This window comes from Sesamum indicum, linkage group LG8 (assembly GCF_026168435.1).
Source record: "Sesamum indicum cultivar Baizhima isolate 11 linkage group LG8, ASM2616843v1, whole genome shotgun sequence".
Taxonomy (NCBI): Eukaryota; Viridiplantae; Streptophyta; class Magnoliopsida; order Lamiales; family Pedaliaceae; genus Sesamum; species Sesamum indicum.
In genome coordinates, this window is record NC_142664.1 from 28144017 (window position 1) to 28165714 (window position 21698).

General features: G+C 34.2%; 3 protein-coding genes and 1 long non-coding RNA gene across 4 annotated transcripts; 1 reads left to right on the forward strand and 3 right to left on the reverse strand.

Annotated features, from left to right (window-relative positions):
* Nucleotides 1-67: 67 nt before the first annotated feature.
* Nucleotides 68-4640, reverse strand: LOC105169165 (histone-binding protein MSI1). The gene is made up of 6 exons (XM_020696317.2): nucleotides 4101-4640; nucleotides 2372-2698; nucleotides 2093-2245; nucleotides 1259-1383; nucleotides 1043-1138; nucleotides 68-462 (listed from the first exon to the last, which is right to left on the reverse strand). Exons 1-6 carry the CDS (start codon nucleotides 4443-4445, stop codon nucleotides 234-236), a joined length of 1275 nt encoding a protein of 424 aa, XP_020551976.1. The 5' UTR covers nucleotides 4446-4640; the 3' UTR covers nucleotides 68-233.
* Nucleotides 4641-6696: 2056 nt separating this feature from the next.
* LOC148787341 (uncharacterized) lies at nucleotides 6697-7628 on the reverse strand. The gene is made up of 2 exons (XR_016066945.1): nucleotides 7397-7628; nucleotides 6697-7294 (listed from the first exon to the last, which is right to left on the reverse strand). It is a non-coding gene; the product is annotated as an uncharacterized LOC148787341 (long non-coding RNA).
* A 292-nt stretch (nucleotides 7629-7920) lies between these two features.
* Nucleotides 7921-11743, forward strand: LOC105169166 (kinetochore protein). Its single transcript, XM_011089492.3, has 4 exons — nucleotides 7921-9155; nucleotides 9578-9824; nucleotides 11066-11212; nucleotides 11384-11743. Exons 1-4 carry the CDS (start codon nucleotides 8026-8028, stop codon nucleotides 11612-11614), a joined length of 1755 nt encoding a protein of 584 aa, XP_011087794.2. The 5' UTR covers nucleotides 7921-8025; the 3' UTR covers nucleotides 11615-11743.
* A 1119-nt stretch (nucleotides 11744-12862) lies between these two features.
* Nucleotides 12863-15794, reverse strand: LOC105169435 (WRKY transcription factor 72A-like). The gene is made up of 5 exons (XM_011089826.3): nucleotides 15466-15794; nucleotides 15215-15367; nucleotides 14759-15121; nucleotides 14535-14648; nucleotides 12863-13676 (listed from the first exon to the last, which is right to left on the reverse strand). Exons 1-5 carry the CDS (start codon nucleotides 15631-15633, stop codon nucleotides 12993-12995), a joined length of 1482 nt encoding a protein of 493 aa, XP_011088128.2. The 5' UTR covers nucleotides 15634-15794; the 3' UTR covers nucleotides 12863-12992.
* Nucleotides 15795-21698: the final 5904 nt, after the last annotated feature.

A 21698-nucleotide genomic window follows, 5' to 3' on the forward strand; every position in this document is an offset into this window, starting at 1 on the left:
GGTCTCCTTATGGTTCTCATCCTTCGTGAATAAGTGAATGGACGCAGGCAGTCACTATGCAGTATAGTAGCAATGCAATTTGATATTCAACACTACATTAAAACTGAGAAACTGATGATACAGATGGAACGAAAGAAACCACATCAAGTTATGTATAAAACATCCAACATGATTGGTTCTCTAACTAATCATATTTGGCTCCTTCCATACTAATTTTTTTGAAGCTTCGAGAACTAGGAACCTTTAGTGGAGTCATCTCCAGGTAGATCATCTTCGTCATGGTAGATGTTCTCTGCCATCTGCCAGATTTGTAGTATATTGTCCTCGGCTACACTGGCAATAACCCAATCTTCACAGGGGTTCCACGAGAAGTCTGAGATTTTGCTTGTATGACCACCATGAATGAATAACAGCTCTGGCTGCCCATCCTCAGCATCCTCCGGTGTCTGTTCTTCATCAATCCTGTCAAGTGCCAAAAAGACTTCAGGAATTAAAACATCTGCATCTCTCAATTTAGTTGATTAAACTAAAAATTTGGAAACAGACGCTAAGTTCACCACCTCATGCACTGAAAAAAGAGAAGCTCAGTGAAATTTCAACTTGACTCTCTTCAACTCTAGTCTTGATGAAGTGATAAAACATAATGATAATTATAAACTAATGCCACATACACTCTGCAGTTCTTTGGAAAAACGGAAAATGAAATAAAGCGGGTAATTATTGAGCCAGCATGTTTCCTGGAGTAAATAGAGCTATGGTAGAGAATGGATGTCAAACTACATTCTCCATGGTTGAGGGCGCGTCATCTGATAACTTGCAACCGAAAAGGTCCAACCAATAACAAGCAGTTAATAGATTGAAGATATAAGTAGAAGTCCAGAATGATTAGGAGATAGTAATATAGATGTCAAATACCACGGTAGTGATGATTAGGAGATAGTGATATAGATGTCAAATACCACGGTTCAAAATATAAAACAACAGAAACTTCGGCTGCATAATCATAGAGCATCAACTATTGCTAGCATGTTAATTAATTTACCTGCTAAGATCCCAGACCATCAATCTCCTACCAAGACAACAAGAAGCTAAGATGGTCTCATTCTTGGGATTCCATCCTACCTGGAAAACCTCCTCCCTGTTGTGCAGTTAGGCAGAAATAATTTTAGAAAAATATTGCTCCACCAAGTCCCCTAAGCATATAGAAAATCATGAACATTCATTTTTTTAAAAACCAAAAGTAAGAAAGATTGCTTACTTGTGGCAATCAAACGTGTGGAGAGCAGTAGAAATCTTTCGCATATCAAATAATTTAACAGTCTTGTCGGTAGATCCTGTTGCTACAACCCACTCATTGAATGGATTGAAAGCTAAACAATTTACCTATAAAAAAAGCACAATAGAAATAACACGTGAAGTACATAATTACTAGAGAAGATAAAATGGCGGACATCATATTAAGTGTGAGCTTATAATTAGACTCATCAAGAGAGCAGGGCGTCCAGGAAATGGGATTCTTAAGCATACGATATAAAATAAGTTAAATTACCTAAAGCCACATATTATAGGTAGTGGTAACATTAGGAAAAATGGTAGCTGGTTTAGGTACTACCTTTTCTCATATTTTCTTTTCATGGAACTAACATAGCAGCTCAGTCAACTATATCTAAAATTATGTAAAGATATATTACTTGGTGGAAAACTTATCCTAACTCAGGGAACAAAAGGAAATAAATCACTTTTCTATAGTTTATTAAGTTAAATCATACATGTTTTAAAATTGCAACAAAGTGTTCCCTTAAAGTTTAACGACACAAACAGAAAGGTCTCAGTATTCTACTTCTAATTAGTCCACAAGGCATTTCAAATTATTAGAAAGGGGGAAAAAAAGAGAAATAGAAAAGTTCCTCAACTGGTCTGTGTAAGCATCCCAAGACTAACATATCAAGAATTAAATGACAATCTTTAACAAGTTAATTCAATTGGAATAAGGAAAATGTTTGAAGAGGTATGTTGTTTGTTATTGCTATGCGAGGTACCCATTTCTTTCTAAAGTTTAACTGAATGTCTGAATCAAAATCACTGCACCAACCTCACTTTGATGAGCAACTACAGACTGTATAGGCTTGCTCACTGATGGAGTACGGAGATCCCATATATGCAGATACTGATCATCTCCAACAGAACCAAACAAGTATTCATGCCTGAGATGCCATGAAACATCTTCTACCACACCTTCATGAATCTGCCATCAGCAAATATTAGATTTTCTTCAGTGAAGCAACATTTCCACATAACAAAAAAATTGATAACATTTGCTACTAAAGATTATGACCAAGAATATATAACTTACTAAAAAGGATTAACATACCTTAAAAATTTGCATCGCATCTAAAGCCTTATGCTTAGGAGTTCCATTTACGTCCCATAAGCATATCTGGGCATCATCTGAACCACTCAATAAATAACCCTGCTTGAACTGACTCCATGACAAACCATATCCTTCAGTACTGTGCCCCCTGAGTCTCAAATCAGGGTTGCATGCACCATCCAAGGGAGGCTTAGATGGATGTTTACTATAATCAAAAACATAAACCTCTGCACTGACTGTCTTAGTAGCAATAATAAATGAGTTTTGTGGCATATAACGAGCCCGATTGACCTCCCCGTCATGATCAATTTGCTGGATAATTTGCACCTGCAAGGAAATACATATAACATACCATGAGAAAAAATATGCCTTTGAGACCTACAAAAGCTATATAGATAAAAAGGATAACAAAGTCCAAGATCAAGATTTCATCAGGTCCTGCTTCAGCATTTAATGACCACGATCTCGTGCATGATAGATATGCTAACATGCAGATCAGGACTGCAACATTTACACTGAACTAATATGATTAAAATCCAATTCATTCTGTTAGCACTGATGTGGATAAATACCCCACTTCCACAATAGTCAAATAATAAAGGCTGAACAAATCAATAGGACAAGAATCCACCCCTTCTTACACCCCGATCAGCCAACCCAATAACCAATATTCTATTCATTGATGAACAAACACGTGGTGTGATCCTAGACGTGTGCTAGACAATCCTCCAAAAACTATAAATACCCCCTCCCCAAAACCCAACACGCCACCCCATAAGTATGATAAAATATATCATTTGTTTTCTCAGGCTAATTTATAGGGTTTCTACCTGAACTTTAGATTAGCCCAATTTTTTATCATTATCCCTCAACTAACTTGATTGTTGTCGTGTCTTCACTAGGGATGACCAGTGCCTCTAACCTTCCTTGTTCTTTATCTCATCTCCCTGTGGTGTGATCCTAGACCACTGCCACGGGGACCTTACAATTAGCCAAAATCAATAAATACACCCCCACAAGTATGATAACATGTATTATTCATTTTCTCTCTCTAATTAATACGGTTTTACATAAACTTTAGATTACCCCAATTGTTATCATGATCTCCCAACTAATTTGACTGTTGGAGAGTCGTGTCTTCACTGGGTACGATACAGTGGCTTTAACCTTGCTTGTGCTCTCAGGTTATTTGCAAACCTTGGTGGTGACTCCTTCCAAGGACAACTGCTGCAACTTTGACCTTGCTTGTGTTTTAGGTTATTCCAACCTCGGTGGTGATTCCTTTCAGTGCCTGACTGAAGGAAGATTTCAACCCCTACAACCTTGACCCCCGATCATGCACCATTATGACAAAGTTCAGACCTTTTTGACTAGTAGTATATTGAAAATTGTTGAAGTAGCCAAAACAAGTTCAAATTATGTACAAGCACACGTCTTATCTGCCATGGAGTTGGACTTCATCATTGGCCTTCTTGAAAATCCATCAACTTTAATTTGGAAACCAAAGTGCCCAATCCCACACTTAAATACAACAGAAATTTCCAGTCCCCAAACCTCAATACAAACAAAAGAACGAACTTCTCATCCAGTGCGCTGAATGTCCAATTTCCAGAACACTAGGTACAAGACATAGCTGTCGTACTTAAAGTAACTAATAAAAAAAAGGTAAATAACTGGGGAAAAAAAAGAAGACGACAAAACAACTGAAAAGCAAAAACAACGACGTTACCTTCCCATTAGCGCATCCAAAACCACCAAATTCGGAGCGGTCATCGTCGTAATGGCGGGCATCATTTTCAGCATCTTCGAGGGGCAGCTGTACCTGGGCCAGCATTAAATAATTGGGCTCGTTCTCCGAAGTGTGTGTCCCCAGAATCATCTTCTGGACGGAGTAATCCTTGCCCGGAGGCTCTTCCCGGTCGGGCAGCCACTCCACAGTTAGCGACGGCCACTCCAGCGCATGGGTGATAACCAGATCGTACAAAAACGGGGTGTTCTTCTTCCAAATTTTGTACTCCTCGTTTATCAAGCGCTCCTCTATTTCTCCCCTCATCTCATCCTCGTCTTTCCCCATTTGCTCGGAGATTTTTCAGAAAAATTGATTTGTATCGGAAATGCTTCTGAACTCGAGTTTTACCACTCTTTTTCTGCAGAGAGAGATTGTTCTTGTACATGCGTTGTTGGTGTGAATATTTGCGGGAATCTGGGGAGGGTTCAGAGGAGAATTGGAGGGAAGAAGATATTTGTCAAGGAGTTTCTTTCACAGTGGTGCTTTTATATAGGGGGTTTTGAACATGAATTGTGACGGACACAGTGTTGGGTTAATGGGCTTCGATTTATAGGGAGCCCAACTGTAAGTTTTATCACTTAAATTATTATTTAAGTCATTATATATTTTTAATTATTATTTTTTATATATCAAATCTTTAATAAATTTAATTTATTATTTATTTATTTAATAAGATAATTATAAATTTCAATAGTTATCTATAAAAATACCTTAATATCATTAAAAAAATAATAATAAAACAAACATATTCAAATTTGATATGGGCCTAGTTTTGTCTAATATAGATCGATCCATGGACTTAGCTAAACTTTTAAACAAGATCCAATTTTTCGCCCATTTTGAGGTTTATGATAGCCCCAAGGCGGATCATGTCGACCGATGTTGAGCTAGGCTTTTTCAGATTGGTCAGCATAATTTCTGAGCCGACTTGACTTATTGTGCACCTTATTAATAATTTATAGTTCTTTATAAAATTATAAATATAGCTCTTAAAATTATAATTATAATTACAATTATACTCTTATTTTTAAAAGCTAAACTGATATAAACACTCGCTAAAAAGTATCACACTAACATTCTCAAGAATGTAGTTATAATTTACAAAAAGACATAAAAATTCGGTATATTTGAAACGAATCTCGAGAGGTGTCAACTAAAATAACATCACGCACCTCTTTATTATATACAATTAGTTATCTAATTACTGTTGTGTTTAATTTAATTTTTTACTGTATTTATTTAATTAATTAAAGATAATGAAGATAAAAGAAATAACTTATTAGAAAAATAAATAAATAAATAATAATGAGGCCCATTTTTTTTAATTTGAAATTATCAATTGCGTATGCCAAAACACATAAATAAATAAATAAATAATTTTCTAAAAATCGAAATTAACAAAGACAAAAACTACTATTAGAGGTATAAATAATTTTGTGACAATCTATCGAACCAAGTCTTGAGACCTCAACTCTGCCATTAAGCCAAGAGTATCTTTGATCATAGCTCTACTCAAGCATATATATTTTTACATAAAATTAAATTTTTATTTTAATAATATTTAATTCATGCATATTTAAAATTAGTAAGATAATATTTTAAAAATCAACTATTATCATTTAATGATTCATTTTATTGTTTTTTTCATATCACTAAATAAAATTAATATTTTATTTTGATTATTTTATATAATAGTACAAAAGTATTTAAAATTTACTTTAATATCATAAACAAAAATTCTACATTATGTTTGGATTAATGTTTTGAATGTTTTTGTTTTGGTGTTTTGGAGATAGAGAGAGAAAAATAGAGATAAGTAAATATGTGTTTTGAGATAGATGGTATATTTGGATTTGTGTTTTGATATAATATAAAATAGTGTAAAATAAATGGTGTAGGTTTGATGTTGGGATTTGAGAAACAAGAGTTACTGTTTATTGTCAAATAATGTCTTTAAATATATATCTTTAGTAATATATATGTGTATGTATAGTATTGTATTTGTTGGTGAAATATAATATCTATATTTATGTTAAGTAATTTTTTTTATTGAGGAATTTTTTTTTATATTTTAAATAATAATTATAAATTTAATGCATAATTAAATACATTGTAGTATTGTCTCCAAAATGATTTTGTTAGACTTTATCTTTGGAATGAAAAGATATATTATATACAAGCTACCGTTCCCCGAATGCAATACTATATTCGAATACATAATCAATAACCAATACAAGTGTTTAAACTTTGAAGTTTAATGGAGTAGATTTTTTATCGAACGATATGAATGCTATATATATAGACCAAATAAGTAACATATATATTATAGACGCAAATATGCAAAAAGTGTCATTGTGGCCATTGAATCTCCATAGACAACTGGCAAATAATACAACTGAGGTAGTCAATGTATTAAAAAGCAACACTGCCACACTGAAGCTTATCTGTAAATAAAAGGGACTGTTAGTACAGTGCATATCAGTCATGCACTGCCCCACAAGTCAAATTTTAGTAAATATAATACAAAACTTGTCAGTGAAATGTTAAATAAAAAATAGTAGTAGCACGAAATTGCAATGTACAGTCACTGCTATTGATATACATTTCAACACTCCATTCAACAAATACTCAATTATTGCCTTATTTAGTGTGCGGCAAAACAGTTTTTCTATAGTGCGTCAACACTCTATGCTACAACACAACCAAATCAATTTCTGAAAATATGTAAAAAATATTACAATGTACAAATAAGTGCAAATTTTTCTCAATTATTATTGTATTGTTGAGCAATATGTCAAAATTGAATGTAAGTGCGGTTGACCGAAGAGAAACATGAAAGGCGTATGGATGTTGGGTCTCAGTCTCCAACTCCGTTTCAACACTCTGATTCTCACAATCTTGATTCCTCCCCGGTCTCTCCACCACCTGCAAGACTTCATTTTCAATCTCATCTCCGACCCTCTTCGCCATTTCCTCACTTCACATAAAAAACCCACCTCCAAAACTCACTTATTTGGATCAAATTCTTGGACAGAAGCAAAGACAAAGAACAGTAAGAGATCAACTTTCAGATCTGTGGCCTCGCGCGGCAGATGGCGGCGATGCGAACGACAAAGAAAAGGGTGCTCAAATTGCTGCAAATTTCACACAATAAAAGTTAGAGCAAACAATAAAAGAGAAAGAAAAAAAAATGCGAGGAAAAATAAGAAAAGAGAAAGAAAAGAAGATCTGTCAACCGTCTTTCAAGAAGAACAAAAATGAAAGAAGAAAAGGAAAGAGGGAAGAAAAGAAAGAAAAGAAGGCTACGACATACAAGAAAAAAGAGAGAGCGAGAAAAGAAAGGAGAGAGAAAAAAATAAAAAATATTTATAATTAAAATTGCACACATAGTACAGATGTGCAAATCACAAAACCAAACATAGGCCTAGGGTTCCCTCTCTTACGTCTCCTCCATCTCTTTCATTTATATTATACTATACATAATAAAAGATGGGTACGTTGGTGTTAAATATTTTTTTTATTTTTTTATATATTTTTAATTTTCTTATGCATTTATTTCTCAAATTGTATCATTGTCATGTTTTATTAATAAATTTTTGTAAATTCCTATATTTTTAAATAAATTTAAAAATTTATTCAAATATAATTTTGGATACCTTGACTTGGGCCAAAGGCCCAACAAGGAACAAAAAGGCCCAAGCCCAATATCCCCTTTTCTTTTAGTGAGTTATATTTTGAAGAATTTCGAAAATAAAAATTACCACCCACTTCCCCAAAATTCTCTCTAATTCAAAAAATCCAACCCCGAAGCACTACTTATAATAGGCGGGAAGACCAAAATCTGACAACAAACCAATCACCGACGATGAGAGCCGCCGGCCGCCGCCGCGCAACGGAATCACTTGCCCCGGACCGCCGTCCTCCACCACCCACACCTACCAACCCCGCTGACCCGTGGCACTTCCTTTCGACTCCAGGACCTGGCCGTGACTCCGATGCCAGCTTCTGCAGCAGCCGTCCCTCCATCGCATCCGCCGGCCGCCCTTCCGCCGCCCTCCCCAACATTTCGGATCGTTCATACCAAGTGTCGGCACTCCGCACCATTAATGCCTACCTGGCCTCTCAGTCTCTCCCCTTTGCGCTCAAGCACCCTTTACCTTCTGCTAAAGACATTACTGAAACCCTAAAATTTCTACTCCATCGCCTTGGATTTGCATCCCAGAAAGTTGATGAAGATCTCAGCCACGCTATGAAGTTCCTCAGATGCCCCTTGAAATTGAACAAATCAGCACTGCGTGCCCCCGGTACGCCTCATTCCTGGCCTAATTTGCTTGCGGTGATTCACTGGCTTGTTCAGATAATTAAGTATAACGATTTTATGATGAATTCTTCACCTAGTTTCGAGAGTCACAAGCAGTTTATGTATGCAATAAATAGTTATTTGCTATACATTAGGGGAGATGATGAGGCAGCGGATGCGTTGGATGAAGAGTGTATTAGGGAGATGAGGGAATGGAGGGATAAATTGGAGGAGAATGTGACGCTTTTGGAGGAAAATGTGAAGGAACTGGAAGTAAAATTGGAGGGTATGAAAGCTGGGCCAAGTCAAAAGGAGGTCCTGGAGCAGGAGAAGGCCGTGTTGGAGAAGGATGTGACAAAGTTCCATATCATGATAGAGCAGTTGGATGGGCATTTAGTGGAGGTCCAGAAGAAATTGGAGGAGAAGGATAAAGCATTAGAGGCAAAGGTGGAGGACAGGAAGAGGATTTGTGAGGAGAATGAGGAGTTGAAGAAGAAGATTGAGGAACAAGGGATTAATATGAGAGATGCTGAGAGAATGAAGCGGGAATTGCAGGCTGTGGAGAGGGATATTGAGGAGACGGAGGCTGCAAGAAATGGTTGGGAGGAGAAGATATGGGAGCTTGATTCTGAGATTGCGCATAAGTTTAAGGAGCTTGAGCGGTTCATGATGGAATGCAACCAAGCTATCAGAAGGTTTCTCTTCTCGTTACTTCCTTTATCTGTTATTCAAATACAACATAAACCAATTCATTTTGCTATCATCTCTTTCTGTTTTGCATGGTTGCCATGTTTATTCATGTTTGCATTTTACTAGACATATTATTTAGGCTGTTAATGGCTTTGAAGTCACTAAGTTGTTGCTATGTGGAGGCTGATTAATATGTGCTGCTTTTGTGACTTTGTCATCAAACATCTTTTGCTCCATGATATATGGAACCTTTTGTATTAGATGAAGTGCTGACACATATGATGGTTAGGTAGTGGTACGATTCGTAGTCCTGCATTAGGTCAACTGTGATTGCATTCTCTTTCAGGGCTTAATTAGTTCCCTTTTAAGGAACACTGTAATGTTCTATTGGATATAGTGGCAAGATTCATTCAGTAATGGTTTCTAGGTTAAAGCTTGGAAACGGGTTTCAATATCAGTTGAACGCGAAGGGGTCCACGCCATCTGAGGTCTTGGGATTAGATTACAAATCTATACTAAAGCCTGCAATTGCCTCATTTGCTGAGGACATAAAGAGAAGCTCAATGGGCAAATTGGAAGAATTGATCTCTCTTCGGCAACAATCAGGTGAGAATGCTGTAAAGCTTGAGGAGAAGCGAAATTGTATTGCTGTCCTCCAAACCCATATTGACGAGGTAAATATATGAGTGCTGATTGTTGCTACAGATACTTGCTAATACTTCTTATGCTCCTGCCTATTTTTGCTTCTATTTTTGGATGTCTGCACTAATTTTCATACTTATTCTCCAGATTCTAAACCTTTTTCTTCCCTGGATGTCACAAAATAATCCTAATCATCACGTGTCCGATGTTTACATATCTTTGCTCATTTAAATCTTTATATAAATTAACATATACGTATATGTACATTTGCATATTCCAGTCATTAAAAGTGTAATGTGGCACAACTTACCAATTAAAAACATTTTCCAAAGTAATTTAGAAACAAATCCAAACATCCATCACATTTTGCAATCCATTTCTTGAAACATCCTTTACTTAGAAACACTTTCCCAAAACAAATGACAAGTGATCCAGACATTTTCCTTGGGGGTTTTCTGTTGTTTGCTACGTGTTTTAATGAATAATTCTCCAAGTAAAACAAACACAAGTTTACTGCATGTGTTTATCTATGTTTTGAAGATTGCTTAATAAAACTAGAAAGAGGATATTTTTCAGTTATGAAACAGGGTCATTGATTTCATGCGTCTGCATGTTTGATATTTTTGGTTCATATAATCCAGTGTAATGGCTTAGAAGTTAGATGCAGTTTTGTCTTATGTCTAGCTTAAAGCTTGTTGTAAGCATTGATATTTATTGGCTGTTTGAGTTCTTTTCTTCTGGTGGAGGGCTAAATAATATAGAGTATATTGCAGATCTTAAGGGTTCAGCATTTAGTAATGTTTTTGCCTTTTCTCATGTCTTGGCATCTTCCTAATGCTTACACAAAGAAGAATAGGTTTTAATATTAATTTCTGTCAGAGTTTTACTACAGTAATGCTCCAGCATTCAACATTTGGAAACAGAGTCTACTAAAAGTATTGGTATTGAGAACGAATTGGGTGAAGCAACCTTATGTTGCCTGGTTTAACGGCCTCTATATGGAACACTAGATTTAGTGTTATATATCAAATTTTAGAAAACCAAGCAAATTGGCCTCACCCGTCTTTTTGTCAATTGCTAGAAGACATACCTGGCTAAGCATGTTGGTGTCATTCTTCCTTCCTTCAACTTTTATGAGGTTTCAAAGTTAGATGTTTGAGTTTCAAAAACTTTGTTTTCTGTGTATTTACTGTTGAAGCTGTGCAAGAGAGTTGCATAACACCTTCAGGAACAAATCGTATCTTAAAGTATCCTTTTAAATGCTTTTATGCAGGTTGAAGCTCAGTTGAATATAATGAGAAGAGAAACACAGGACTATGCATCTAGATGTGCAGCAGAAGCTAAAAAACTGGCAGAGGAAGTTGCGATGGAGGCTGAGAAAATGTCTGTAGTGGAAAAAGAAGCAGCAGAATTTTTGAAGGTAATGCCCATTTTCCTTTATCTACTATTCAAGATCAATCACTTAGTACTTTCTTTACATCTGTAACTTGTGCAGAAGGAAAGATGTTTCCTTGTTATGGCATTTTAATTGTATTTCATCCTGATTGGAAGTTTTATATACCAATTTGTTGTTTGACATGCATTTGTGAAGACATCCAAGGCAGAGTTGCAGGAAACAGTTATGCAAACAGAAGAAGAAGTCAAATTGTGCGCTCAGGAACTTTTTGATCTGATTAATTCAGTTTCAACATATAAAGAATACATGGGATCAAAAATTGCGCGGATGAGGAATGATCTTCTAGAAACTGCGGGCTCTGTGGCAGACATATATAAAGGATATCGTCCTTCACACAGCTCCGTTGTTACGAAGCCAAGCAACTGATGTTAAACCAACTCAGCACAAAGGATGCTATATCTTGTAGAATTTGATAAAGTCTGATAAACATATGTATATCAAATATTGTATTTTTGGGGATTTCCATAGCTATAAGATGCTCATGACTTGGGTTAATTTCCGTCAACAATTGAGTTTAGGTTTAAATACAAGAACACTTGCAATTATTTGAAAAATTAAAAATGCTGACGGTAAAAGAACTTAATGGGATTCTTTGAGTAATATTTTTGTCCCTTTTTTAAAATATATTTTATAATATGTGTATAATATAAGGAGTATTTGTTATTGTTAGTTTTAAATAATAGGGGGTATACGTGTAATATTGTCAATCTAACTAGTCAATTGATTTTATTATGTTAAATGCAAAATTATCATTGCCAAACAAGTGATTTAATTGCTGATTTTTAACTAATAGCTTGTTGTTCCTTTAGAGATATTCACGAATGTCTGTATGGAATTATTGACTAATAATATATACTTATCATTTTTATACGTATACCAACATAAAATCCTTAAGCCGAATCACGTTTGGTGGAGTGAGGTGTATTTTCTATGGCATTCCCCAGTCGTCTAAATTGAAACCTTGTAGGTCCATTAGATAACAGTAGCGGACCAGATTATATTAACATGCCTTAAGGTTATTTTTAGTACACAACCTCAGGTGAAGAAGGAAACACGTCTCGTACAGCGTACAAATTAACAAATTAGTATAGATTTTCTATATACATACACCCTATACACTCACTCGATTCAACCATAATTTATAAGTAAGCAGACCAATTTTTAAATGTTGTTGCATCACCAACAAATTAACCCAAGACTTGTGTCTATTAATTATATATGATGTTATATTTAAACAATATAGGAGAGAGATACAGAGTGCAACACTAAATTTCAGAATAGCCGTAAAAAATCTCATCGTTTCTGTTTAAAATGTGTGTGTGTGTGTGTGTGTCTAGATGTATATGCATCCCTACATGCATGCATATATATAAAGATACATTACGCATAACACATGACACCAACCAAAATGGTATTACTATTAATTAATTTACAGAACCAAATGTCTCAGATCCATATTTCTTGGAAAGCTAACTACAAAAATATGTAATAAGTACGTGAACTATATATATATATATCCTTTCAAATGTTGAAGTTCTTGAGTTCTACAACAGTCAATGCTTCACATGCATGGAGATCATCATCTGACAAAAATCTAAACTAAATTATAAATAATAATCCCAATAAATATATATATATATATATATATCACATAATAATCTACAAGTAATTCAACGCATCTGTATCTATCTCTGATCAAACCTTAATTTCAGATTCCTTAATTTATGGCTATCTAGCTAGATAGCTACCGCTGGACCGCGTTACCCGATTCGAGGACCCATGTATTATCCCTAGGGCTCCCATTTCCACTTGTTTGGGTTTCTTTGTTAATGAGTACTGTGGAAATGGCTGCTGCAACAGCAACCCTAATTAACTTAGGGTCAGATGCAATTGCACTCACATTTTCATCATCTAACATGAATGGTTTATTATTATTACTAGTATTATTCCCTTGATCACCTTTGGATGAGTCCTCAGCTCTCTCTTCCACTACTCTATTATTAGGGCTTGAGAAGAGTTGGCTCACATTGAAGTTTCCACCTTGTTTAGGCATATAATTCCAAGAATAGCCGAATTGGGGGATGGGGTTTGAAGAGCTGCTGCTAGCATTGTTTGTGAGATCAAGTACAATGCCTTTAGAATAAGGGTCATGATGAAAATTAGGGTTAGGGCTAATTGGGAGGTAAGGAGAAGAGGGGTTCATCAATTGATGAGGGCCAATGCTTTGGTAATTAGGGAAGTGTAGTTGGTTGATGGAGGGTGATAGTGTTCCGATGTTGGAGAGCGGATTGCTCGAGTCCAACAGCATGAAGGATGCTGCGCCTGATGTTGTTGATGCCATTGCTGTTGCACCTACTGGAAGTGGATGGTTGTGTGTTCCTTCGTATGTTGTGATCAGTATCGACCTGTCTTCTAAACACCTTTGAACCTGTGTCATAATTACATTATATATAATTAAGGCCGATAATAGCAAATGAAGAAATTAAAAATTTAGGGATAATTACACTATCATATTCTAGTACTTTAGTTCATTGTTGGTTTAGAAATCATGCACGCGATGCCCTCCATTGTTACTCATCTCCAACCCATGGTCATTAATTTGAACTACATTTGGACGGATGAATTTGAATTTTAAATTATTATATATCAAAAGAATTTAAAAAACTCTATCAATATTCAATAAAATATAATTCAAAACTTGAGTCAAAGAATTTGAAATTAATCCTTTGAATTTAGAAGAATCCAAACAAATTCAAAAAACAAAAATTTATTGGGGGTTGAAATTCATAACTTTAAATCTATCAATTTAAATACAACCTCGATGAATTAAAAAAATCATCATCAATATTTTCATTATCTTTCTGAAATAATGTGTGTTAAGTTGAAAAATGATACAATTACCCCCTGTAAAAGATTGAACCTCACTTTTGCATATCGCTATAAATGTTATCCCATAAACTTAATTACAACCTCAAAACTTGCAAAATTTAATCAGAACAACTAATACAAAGTTGTTCTTTGTCCTAAAAATTCATCAATAAAAGTACTTGGCCATTGATGAATATACCCATCTGTCCAAAAAGTGGGTATGCATGACTCAAAAGCAATTAATGTCTAACTAATAGTGCTTTAACAACAGATTATATATTAGCACTAATTAACCTAATTAAAGAGTACGATCTACATGTATATGTATATATATATATATCGACTTTGAATTAAAAAAAACACACGTATAAAAGAAATTATATATAAATAAATAATGTAGTTAGGAATTAATAGATACCTGTTTCCTGACGGGGCATCCTGGTGCTACGGTGCAACGATAGTAGGCTCGAGGGCAAGGGTTTCCTTTAGCAATCTTCTGGCCGTATTTTCTCCATTGGCATCCATCGTTCATCTAAATTTATAACATTATCATATGGATGGATCTTAACAACTTCATCCATCCAATATCATAATAAAACAAATTAAATGAGTAGCTAGAATTAATGAAAATTATAAACTCACAGTGGCTGCTTCACATCTTGCCCTCACAGAAACCCTAGCTCTTTTATTGTGTTGAGAATTGATAGTACTACTGCTCATAATGTTGCTGTGTAGCTGAGCTTGTAATCCCCTCATCATCACGTCTTTCGTTTTCTCCACTCTCTCGTCGTCTCCTTCCACTTTGCTCGACGAGCTTTGCAGCCTCAAAGATAACCCTACTTGTTCCTTTTCTGTGTCATCCATGTGTGGCTCATCGGACGAAACTACTGATGCTGTCTGATTAAAACTACCTACACTCCTCGGACTAATTTTACTCCCTTGTTCAGTAACCTCATGACCACCCTTTTGATTTCCAATCATGAGGGAGAAATCTATGTTGGGATCCTAAAATCATCAAAAAATTTAAAGAAAGCTATTGAAATCAAGAAATTAATCAAACAACTACAATATCTATATATCAAAGTTGACTAATTTCACCTTCTTATTGTGACGACTACTATTTCGCTGAATGATGGAAATTTTTGCTTGCAGATCAGTGTAATCCTTGATAGTTTGCTCGACTGCGCCCCGTAACATCTTGTTCTCCTCCTTCATCTCATTCATCCGCAGCTTCAGGCTACTCATCATCAGCTACATGTAAAATTAATATATCATGTGGACATGCATGATTACATACAGTAAAAAGACATAGAGCATAAGACAACATGTGATTAACATAGATTATATACCTGATCTTGATGTGTCTTGAAGCTCTCCTCAGAACTTTCACCCTCAGGACTAGCACTTTTCTTATTAGCTTCTTGAAGCTGCTTTGATTCAATGTCCTTTGCGGGCTTGTTGTTTGCTTGTTGTCGTGCATCCAGCTTCAGCTTCAGGGAGAGATCGATGTTTTCCATTGTTTCACTTTCTTCTGTTGCTTTTCTATCGATCCATTCAGATAACAATTACAACAACATCCGCAAATTGAGACTGATACACGGCTTCTTGTGTTCTTTCTATCTCTGTCTCTTGGTTTCTCTCTCTAGAAATGAATAGAGTTGAGGCCCAGAAGTCAATTCCCTCGTCTGAAATCAATTAAGCAATAGTTAATTAGCAGGAAGAATTAGTACAATTAGAGATGGCATTAAGGACGCATCTAAGTTTTGACTTAATTAATCCTTCCATCCTTAGTTACGTCTTAATTCTACTAAAACCATTGCCTCCATATTCTATATATCTATCCTAATATAAAAATAAAATATATTTTTTACTCTCGAACGACGATATATAATATCACTATACCAATTTTTTTGTTGTGTCGTTCATCGTAAACTTAAGTTTCTTTCCTTTTCTTTCTTGTTTTTTTTTTTCCCTAAAAGGTTGTGCGTTGGTTGGCAAAATTACGCTTTTAGTTTCCATATGACAGGGGTTCATTATTTTTAGTCATTTACTTTACGAGATTTTTAAAATAGTTTCAAAATTGAGAGAATTCGACACATTAACAAGATTTCCAAATGATCTCAAAATTAGAAAAATTTGACATATTTAATCTTTACTTTATCGAATTTTTAAAATGATCTCATAATTGAGAAAAGTCGTCACATTTAGTCCTTTATTTTATGAGATTTATAAAACTAAATGTGCTTGAGTTTTAAATGTGCTAAGTTTTTTAATTTAAAAATTCTGTAAAATAGAGGACTAAAATGTTGAATCCTCTATTCCATGGGACTAAAATATAATTTTGCCATATATATTTTATTTTTATTTTATAATATAATTTATAGCGTGAAAGATTAACTAAAACGATTGGTTTATATCCAAATCAATATTCTGGTGGGGCAGGCTTTTCAAGATTTGCTCAGCTGATTTTGAAATTACTATAATGTCCTTTTCATATTAAACATGTATCGATCTAATTGGTAAAGTAATCGTCGATATATATATTTTTTTACAAATATACATTGTATTTTGTATTATACTTTTCGTATATGTGGGTCATGTGTACGAAGACGTCTAAGGTATTTATACTCACAATCTACCAAAAAATATACACATATATATTTCGTACATTATATTTAATAAATACTATTTAAAAATTATGATAAATCAATACTAGCTACCATGCTTAAAAAAATTGAAATAAAAATTTAAATTTTGACTATGAATAATGAATATATATCATGCTTCATATAACAAAGACATTTGTTATGATTTTTAGTTGTAATTAATATTTTGACATTCTTCAAAACATAACTGCTAATAATCGTTGCACAATCATAGTTAGTCAATTTTTGCCATATTTTTTCACTTTTAACTATAGTAACTGATCATTATCATAAGTAATATTTCTTCTAGTGACAAACTTGCATACAAATTATCGAACCACAACCTAAAGTAATAATTTAAAATAGAGAATCCAAACTATTAAACTAGCTAGGTACGAATGATGTTTTGGTCGAGGTTAAGATTGAATTTTTATGAACAAGTTTGATGTTATAAATTCGAGTCCCATCAAATATGTGAGTATTTATCTCAATTTATGTGTTTATTTAATTTTATTTAGAGTCATATTAATGTATGAATTGAATTTAATATTAAAGAAAAACTAACTAAATAGGATCTACTAGTAACTACGTAGCTGAAAGCATATTAATTATAATTCTATTTTATAATTAAAATAAATAAATAAATTGGAGGTGACATAAATAATATAATATAATTTGAATTAATATGGAAGATGCTGAGGTGAGTACGAAATCCTATGAACTGATGAGAAGCCTTCTTGGGATCGCAGATCTGGAAATAGTCAACTAGAAGACCTCAACACACACACCCATTTTATTATTATTATTTTTTTTTTATAGAAGTGATAATAATAAAATTATTTAATATTTTAATATAATATAGAATAATAAAAATAAATTCACATAAAATGAGACAAATATCAATTAGTCTTGATAGAATTTAAACCCGACCAATAATCTCAAATTCATTTATAAAAGCTCAGTCTTAATCACTCAGTTAAGATAAATTTCCGTCCTTTCTCATTTAATTGGATTATGAATTTATCAACTTTTCCACCAGATCGACATTTATGTGAAGTCGAGAGATTAAATTATATTAATCAGCTTTTGATCATGGTATAATAATATTTAGTTTGTTCCTTTACTAATTTCTTGGGGCTATAGCTTAATTAATTATAGTTTAATTAAAGAGGGTGGACTTAATAATAGCTAGAAGTTGAAAGCTGGAAGTCCTCCTGCAGGACCAATTCCCCCACCTATCTACCTACATATATCAATTAATTCCACATATCTCTATTATAAAATAATATTTTACTTCATATATATTCTTTTATTTTACGTATATGAAATTCCCGTTATTTATATATTCAATATGATCTGTGATTGGGTAGATCTGACGGTTGACTTTGACGATCAGAGCTGATGATTTCTCAAACATGAAGATGGAGTATATATTATTAATTTTTTATATTATACATAAACTCTCGAATATTATATAAAAATAATAATTAAAGTATATAATTAAACAATGGCAGTGAGAATGATAAGTAATTAATGCATCTAATTAACTACACATACAGCTTTTAATTGAAGTTTGTTTCAATTTTAATGTTGTTGACTTAAGGTTGTGATTTCTTCTATAATTCAATTTAAATATTCCAAAAATAAGTTCATTGTGCCCTCTTTAATTAATTAGCACTTTGATCTACGGCTCTTTTATAATCAATTACAACTATATTTTCGAGTTTCAATCATCAACAATCAAATATAATTAATTATCAATATCATATATGTATAACTAATCAATAGTTACTATTATTATTGAACAATTGAGTACGTATCTAGCGTTCAATTATATATAATTTTTTTGATATCAAATATAATTAATTATTAAAATCAAATATGTAAAATAAAAGATACGTCTGAATACTAATCTATCTTTTTTCTTTTTATTATTTTTAACGACTATTGGGGTTTACGTAATTCTGGCTATATGTATGTATATCGAAATTATTGAATAAAATTCTGAATATATTTTTCTTTATCCTAAGATTCGTATTTGGGTGCCAACTAAAATATATATATATATATATATATATAGGAAGGTCCACAAAGTCACATGTATATATATTTATTTTAATATGTTAGGTGAGGAAAGTGTTGGTAATGGATAATAAAATGGGTTGAAAGGAGGGTTAGTATGTTTTCACGTTCTTCACAAGAATTAAAATTTAATTAGTAGTGGAAGAGGCAGATGCAGTCAACTCAACTTGTAATCAACTTATAATTCAAATAATATTGGATATTGTTGGGGGTTTATCCCTTCAGTTAGAAGCCCAAAAATAGCCCTAATCAACTATTATAAATATTGTGACTTTAACAATCCTTGGTAATAATACAAATTGTTAATTTATAGACTATATTGTCAGTATAGTAGATGTTGTTTGATTATTATCAGACGATATTCAATTTCGTTGGCCTAACAGACAGTGGCGGATGGATATTGAATAGGCTTCTAGGAAGTGGAGGGGCAAACACATTATTAATATGGCATACCGTGTGCTACTTGGGGTATGCATTTACCACATTTGGAGGGAACGCAATATGAGACGGTTCGAGCACACTTCGAGGGTCGCCAGCTACGTTAGCTAGATTAATCATAGAGGACGCCAGACTACGGATTCTTAGCAAAAATCTTTCTAGCTCTGTTAGCTTTAGTGCACGTTATAGATTATGGCGTATCCCTTGGCATATCGAGAGATAACATATCATACGAGCACTGTTGTATTATACCTCTTTTTTTCATTTATGAAATTTATAGTTTCCAAAAAAAAATAATAGAAATTTATTTATAAAAGAATAATACAATAATAATAAAATTACAACAGAAAAAAATAAAGCAGTAAAGAGGCTCAGGGAGCCGAGATTCAGAGAGCCAAAAACACAAGCACAAAAGGCCGGCAACCTTTCTCACGGTTGCTCCAAAATCTTACCAAGAGACCACCAAGAGTTGTTCACAAAGAACAACTTAGCCATTTAGAAAAGTATCACAAAGATCTATCAAAATCTCTCAGTTTTTCTTCTTAGGTAGTGTGTATATTTTCATATCAAGTGGGTTTATCTATACGGTAGAAATATAAGAGAAAGAGGGAGATTTGGACGGTGGAATGAGTTTCCAAAGCTATTAAAAACTATTGGTGAAGAAACAAAGAGGTGGGGAGAATGCTAGGAGACGGCAGCAGCCGAGGAGGAAGAAGGGGAGAGAGTGATGCTAATGAGAGAGAGGGTTAGGGTTAGGAGCTTTTAAATAAAGCTTATCAAGTCGGGTAGGATAGTGGGTCGGGTTGGTTGGTGGGCTGGGTTTGTCTTAGTGGGCCTAACAGTCTTGGGAGAAAAATGGGAGCCATCCAAATGAGAAGGTGGGTCTTGGGCCTACTTAAAATGGTCATAGACGATTTATTTTAATATTTTCCATCTTGGACCAGGATCCAAAGAAACCAGGTCCAAGGCCGGATCTCGACTATCATCATAGCCATTATTTGCCATAGGAGGTACCTGCAAAATGGAGGAGAAATACAAGCATAGATATGGGTTAAAAAAATTATCCTAAGTTTAGTATTTGAAGACAAGTTTTACATTTTTCTAAAGGTAAATATTTGGTTCCCATATCTTTTGGGTTTAGGTCAATGTTTATCTTTTTTAAGTTGATTATTTTTTTCCAACTATGTCCCTTATAAAATGGTATCTAAATTCGATATGTTTTATTCTATCAGATTGATTTTTTACAAATTTGAAATCCTGATTGATTGTTTGAAAATACTGTTACTTTTTCCTTTAAGAATTCTATCTCATCTAATAATCCTTTTAACAAAACTGGTTCTTTAAAAGCTTCTGTAGTAGCAATATATCTAGCCTCAGTAGTAGATAATGCAATAATGTGTTGAAGTTGGGATTTCCAGCTTATGCATGAGCTACATAAAGTAAGTACATATGAAGTTGTTGATTTTCTACTATATCCATCATTAGTATAATTAGAATCCACATATCGAATAAGTTTAACACCATCATTACATTTAGAAAATCTTATACCATAATTCATAGATCCATTCAAGTATCTAAATAACCATTTAAGAACATCCCAATAAGGTAAACCTGCATCCCGCTTGAAACAAGTTTTGAGCTACCAATATACTGTGCCAGGTAAAGGAAGGTCTACTACCCAAAGTGGCTAAGAACACGTCCCTGATAGGGAAGTACTTAGCTTTGAGACTTGACTGATCTGTTTGTCCGGGTGGATCCAAATATGCCAAAGTTATTTAACCAACATCGTAAAAATTAAATATATGAAGCTGATGGAATCCCAAGTCACCCATGAACTTACTCTCACACGAGCAGTTTCACGAGACCCATTGAATCTTATTCTGCCCCCTATTGCTCCACCAGAAATTGGCCACCATGCTATCGGAAGTCCAAAACAACCCATAGCATAGGTAGGGACTACTTGAATGACTAATTTTATCAACACTTCCTTTTCTGCTTGAGACAATAATTTCTCATTCCAACATGTTATCTTTTATCAAACTCTGTCCCGGGTAATGGTAAAAAGCTCCATTTTCGAGCAAGCCGCTCTCGAAGGGAGGCCCAAATAGAGTTTCATTTTGTTCTCCCATCTGATCGAGAATCCAACCATAATTTGGAAGGAAAAGCTCTCCTCTATGTTTCGGCTAAAATCCATAAAAAATTTAGTGAAATTTATCTCCTATCTCGAAGCAAAACGATAAACCTCCAAGACATGCTTCATTGCCTCGGTACACTCAGGAGAAGCTCGACAGAAAATCGATGTGTCGTCAACAAAACGAAGATGAGAAATGAAGGGGGCACCTCTGCAAATAGACACACCACGGAGGCGTCCTACCTGTCCAGCATGTTGTAAGAGGGAGCTAAAACACTCTGTACAT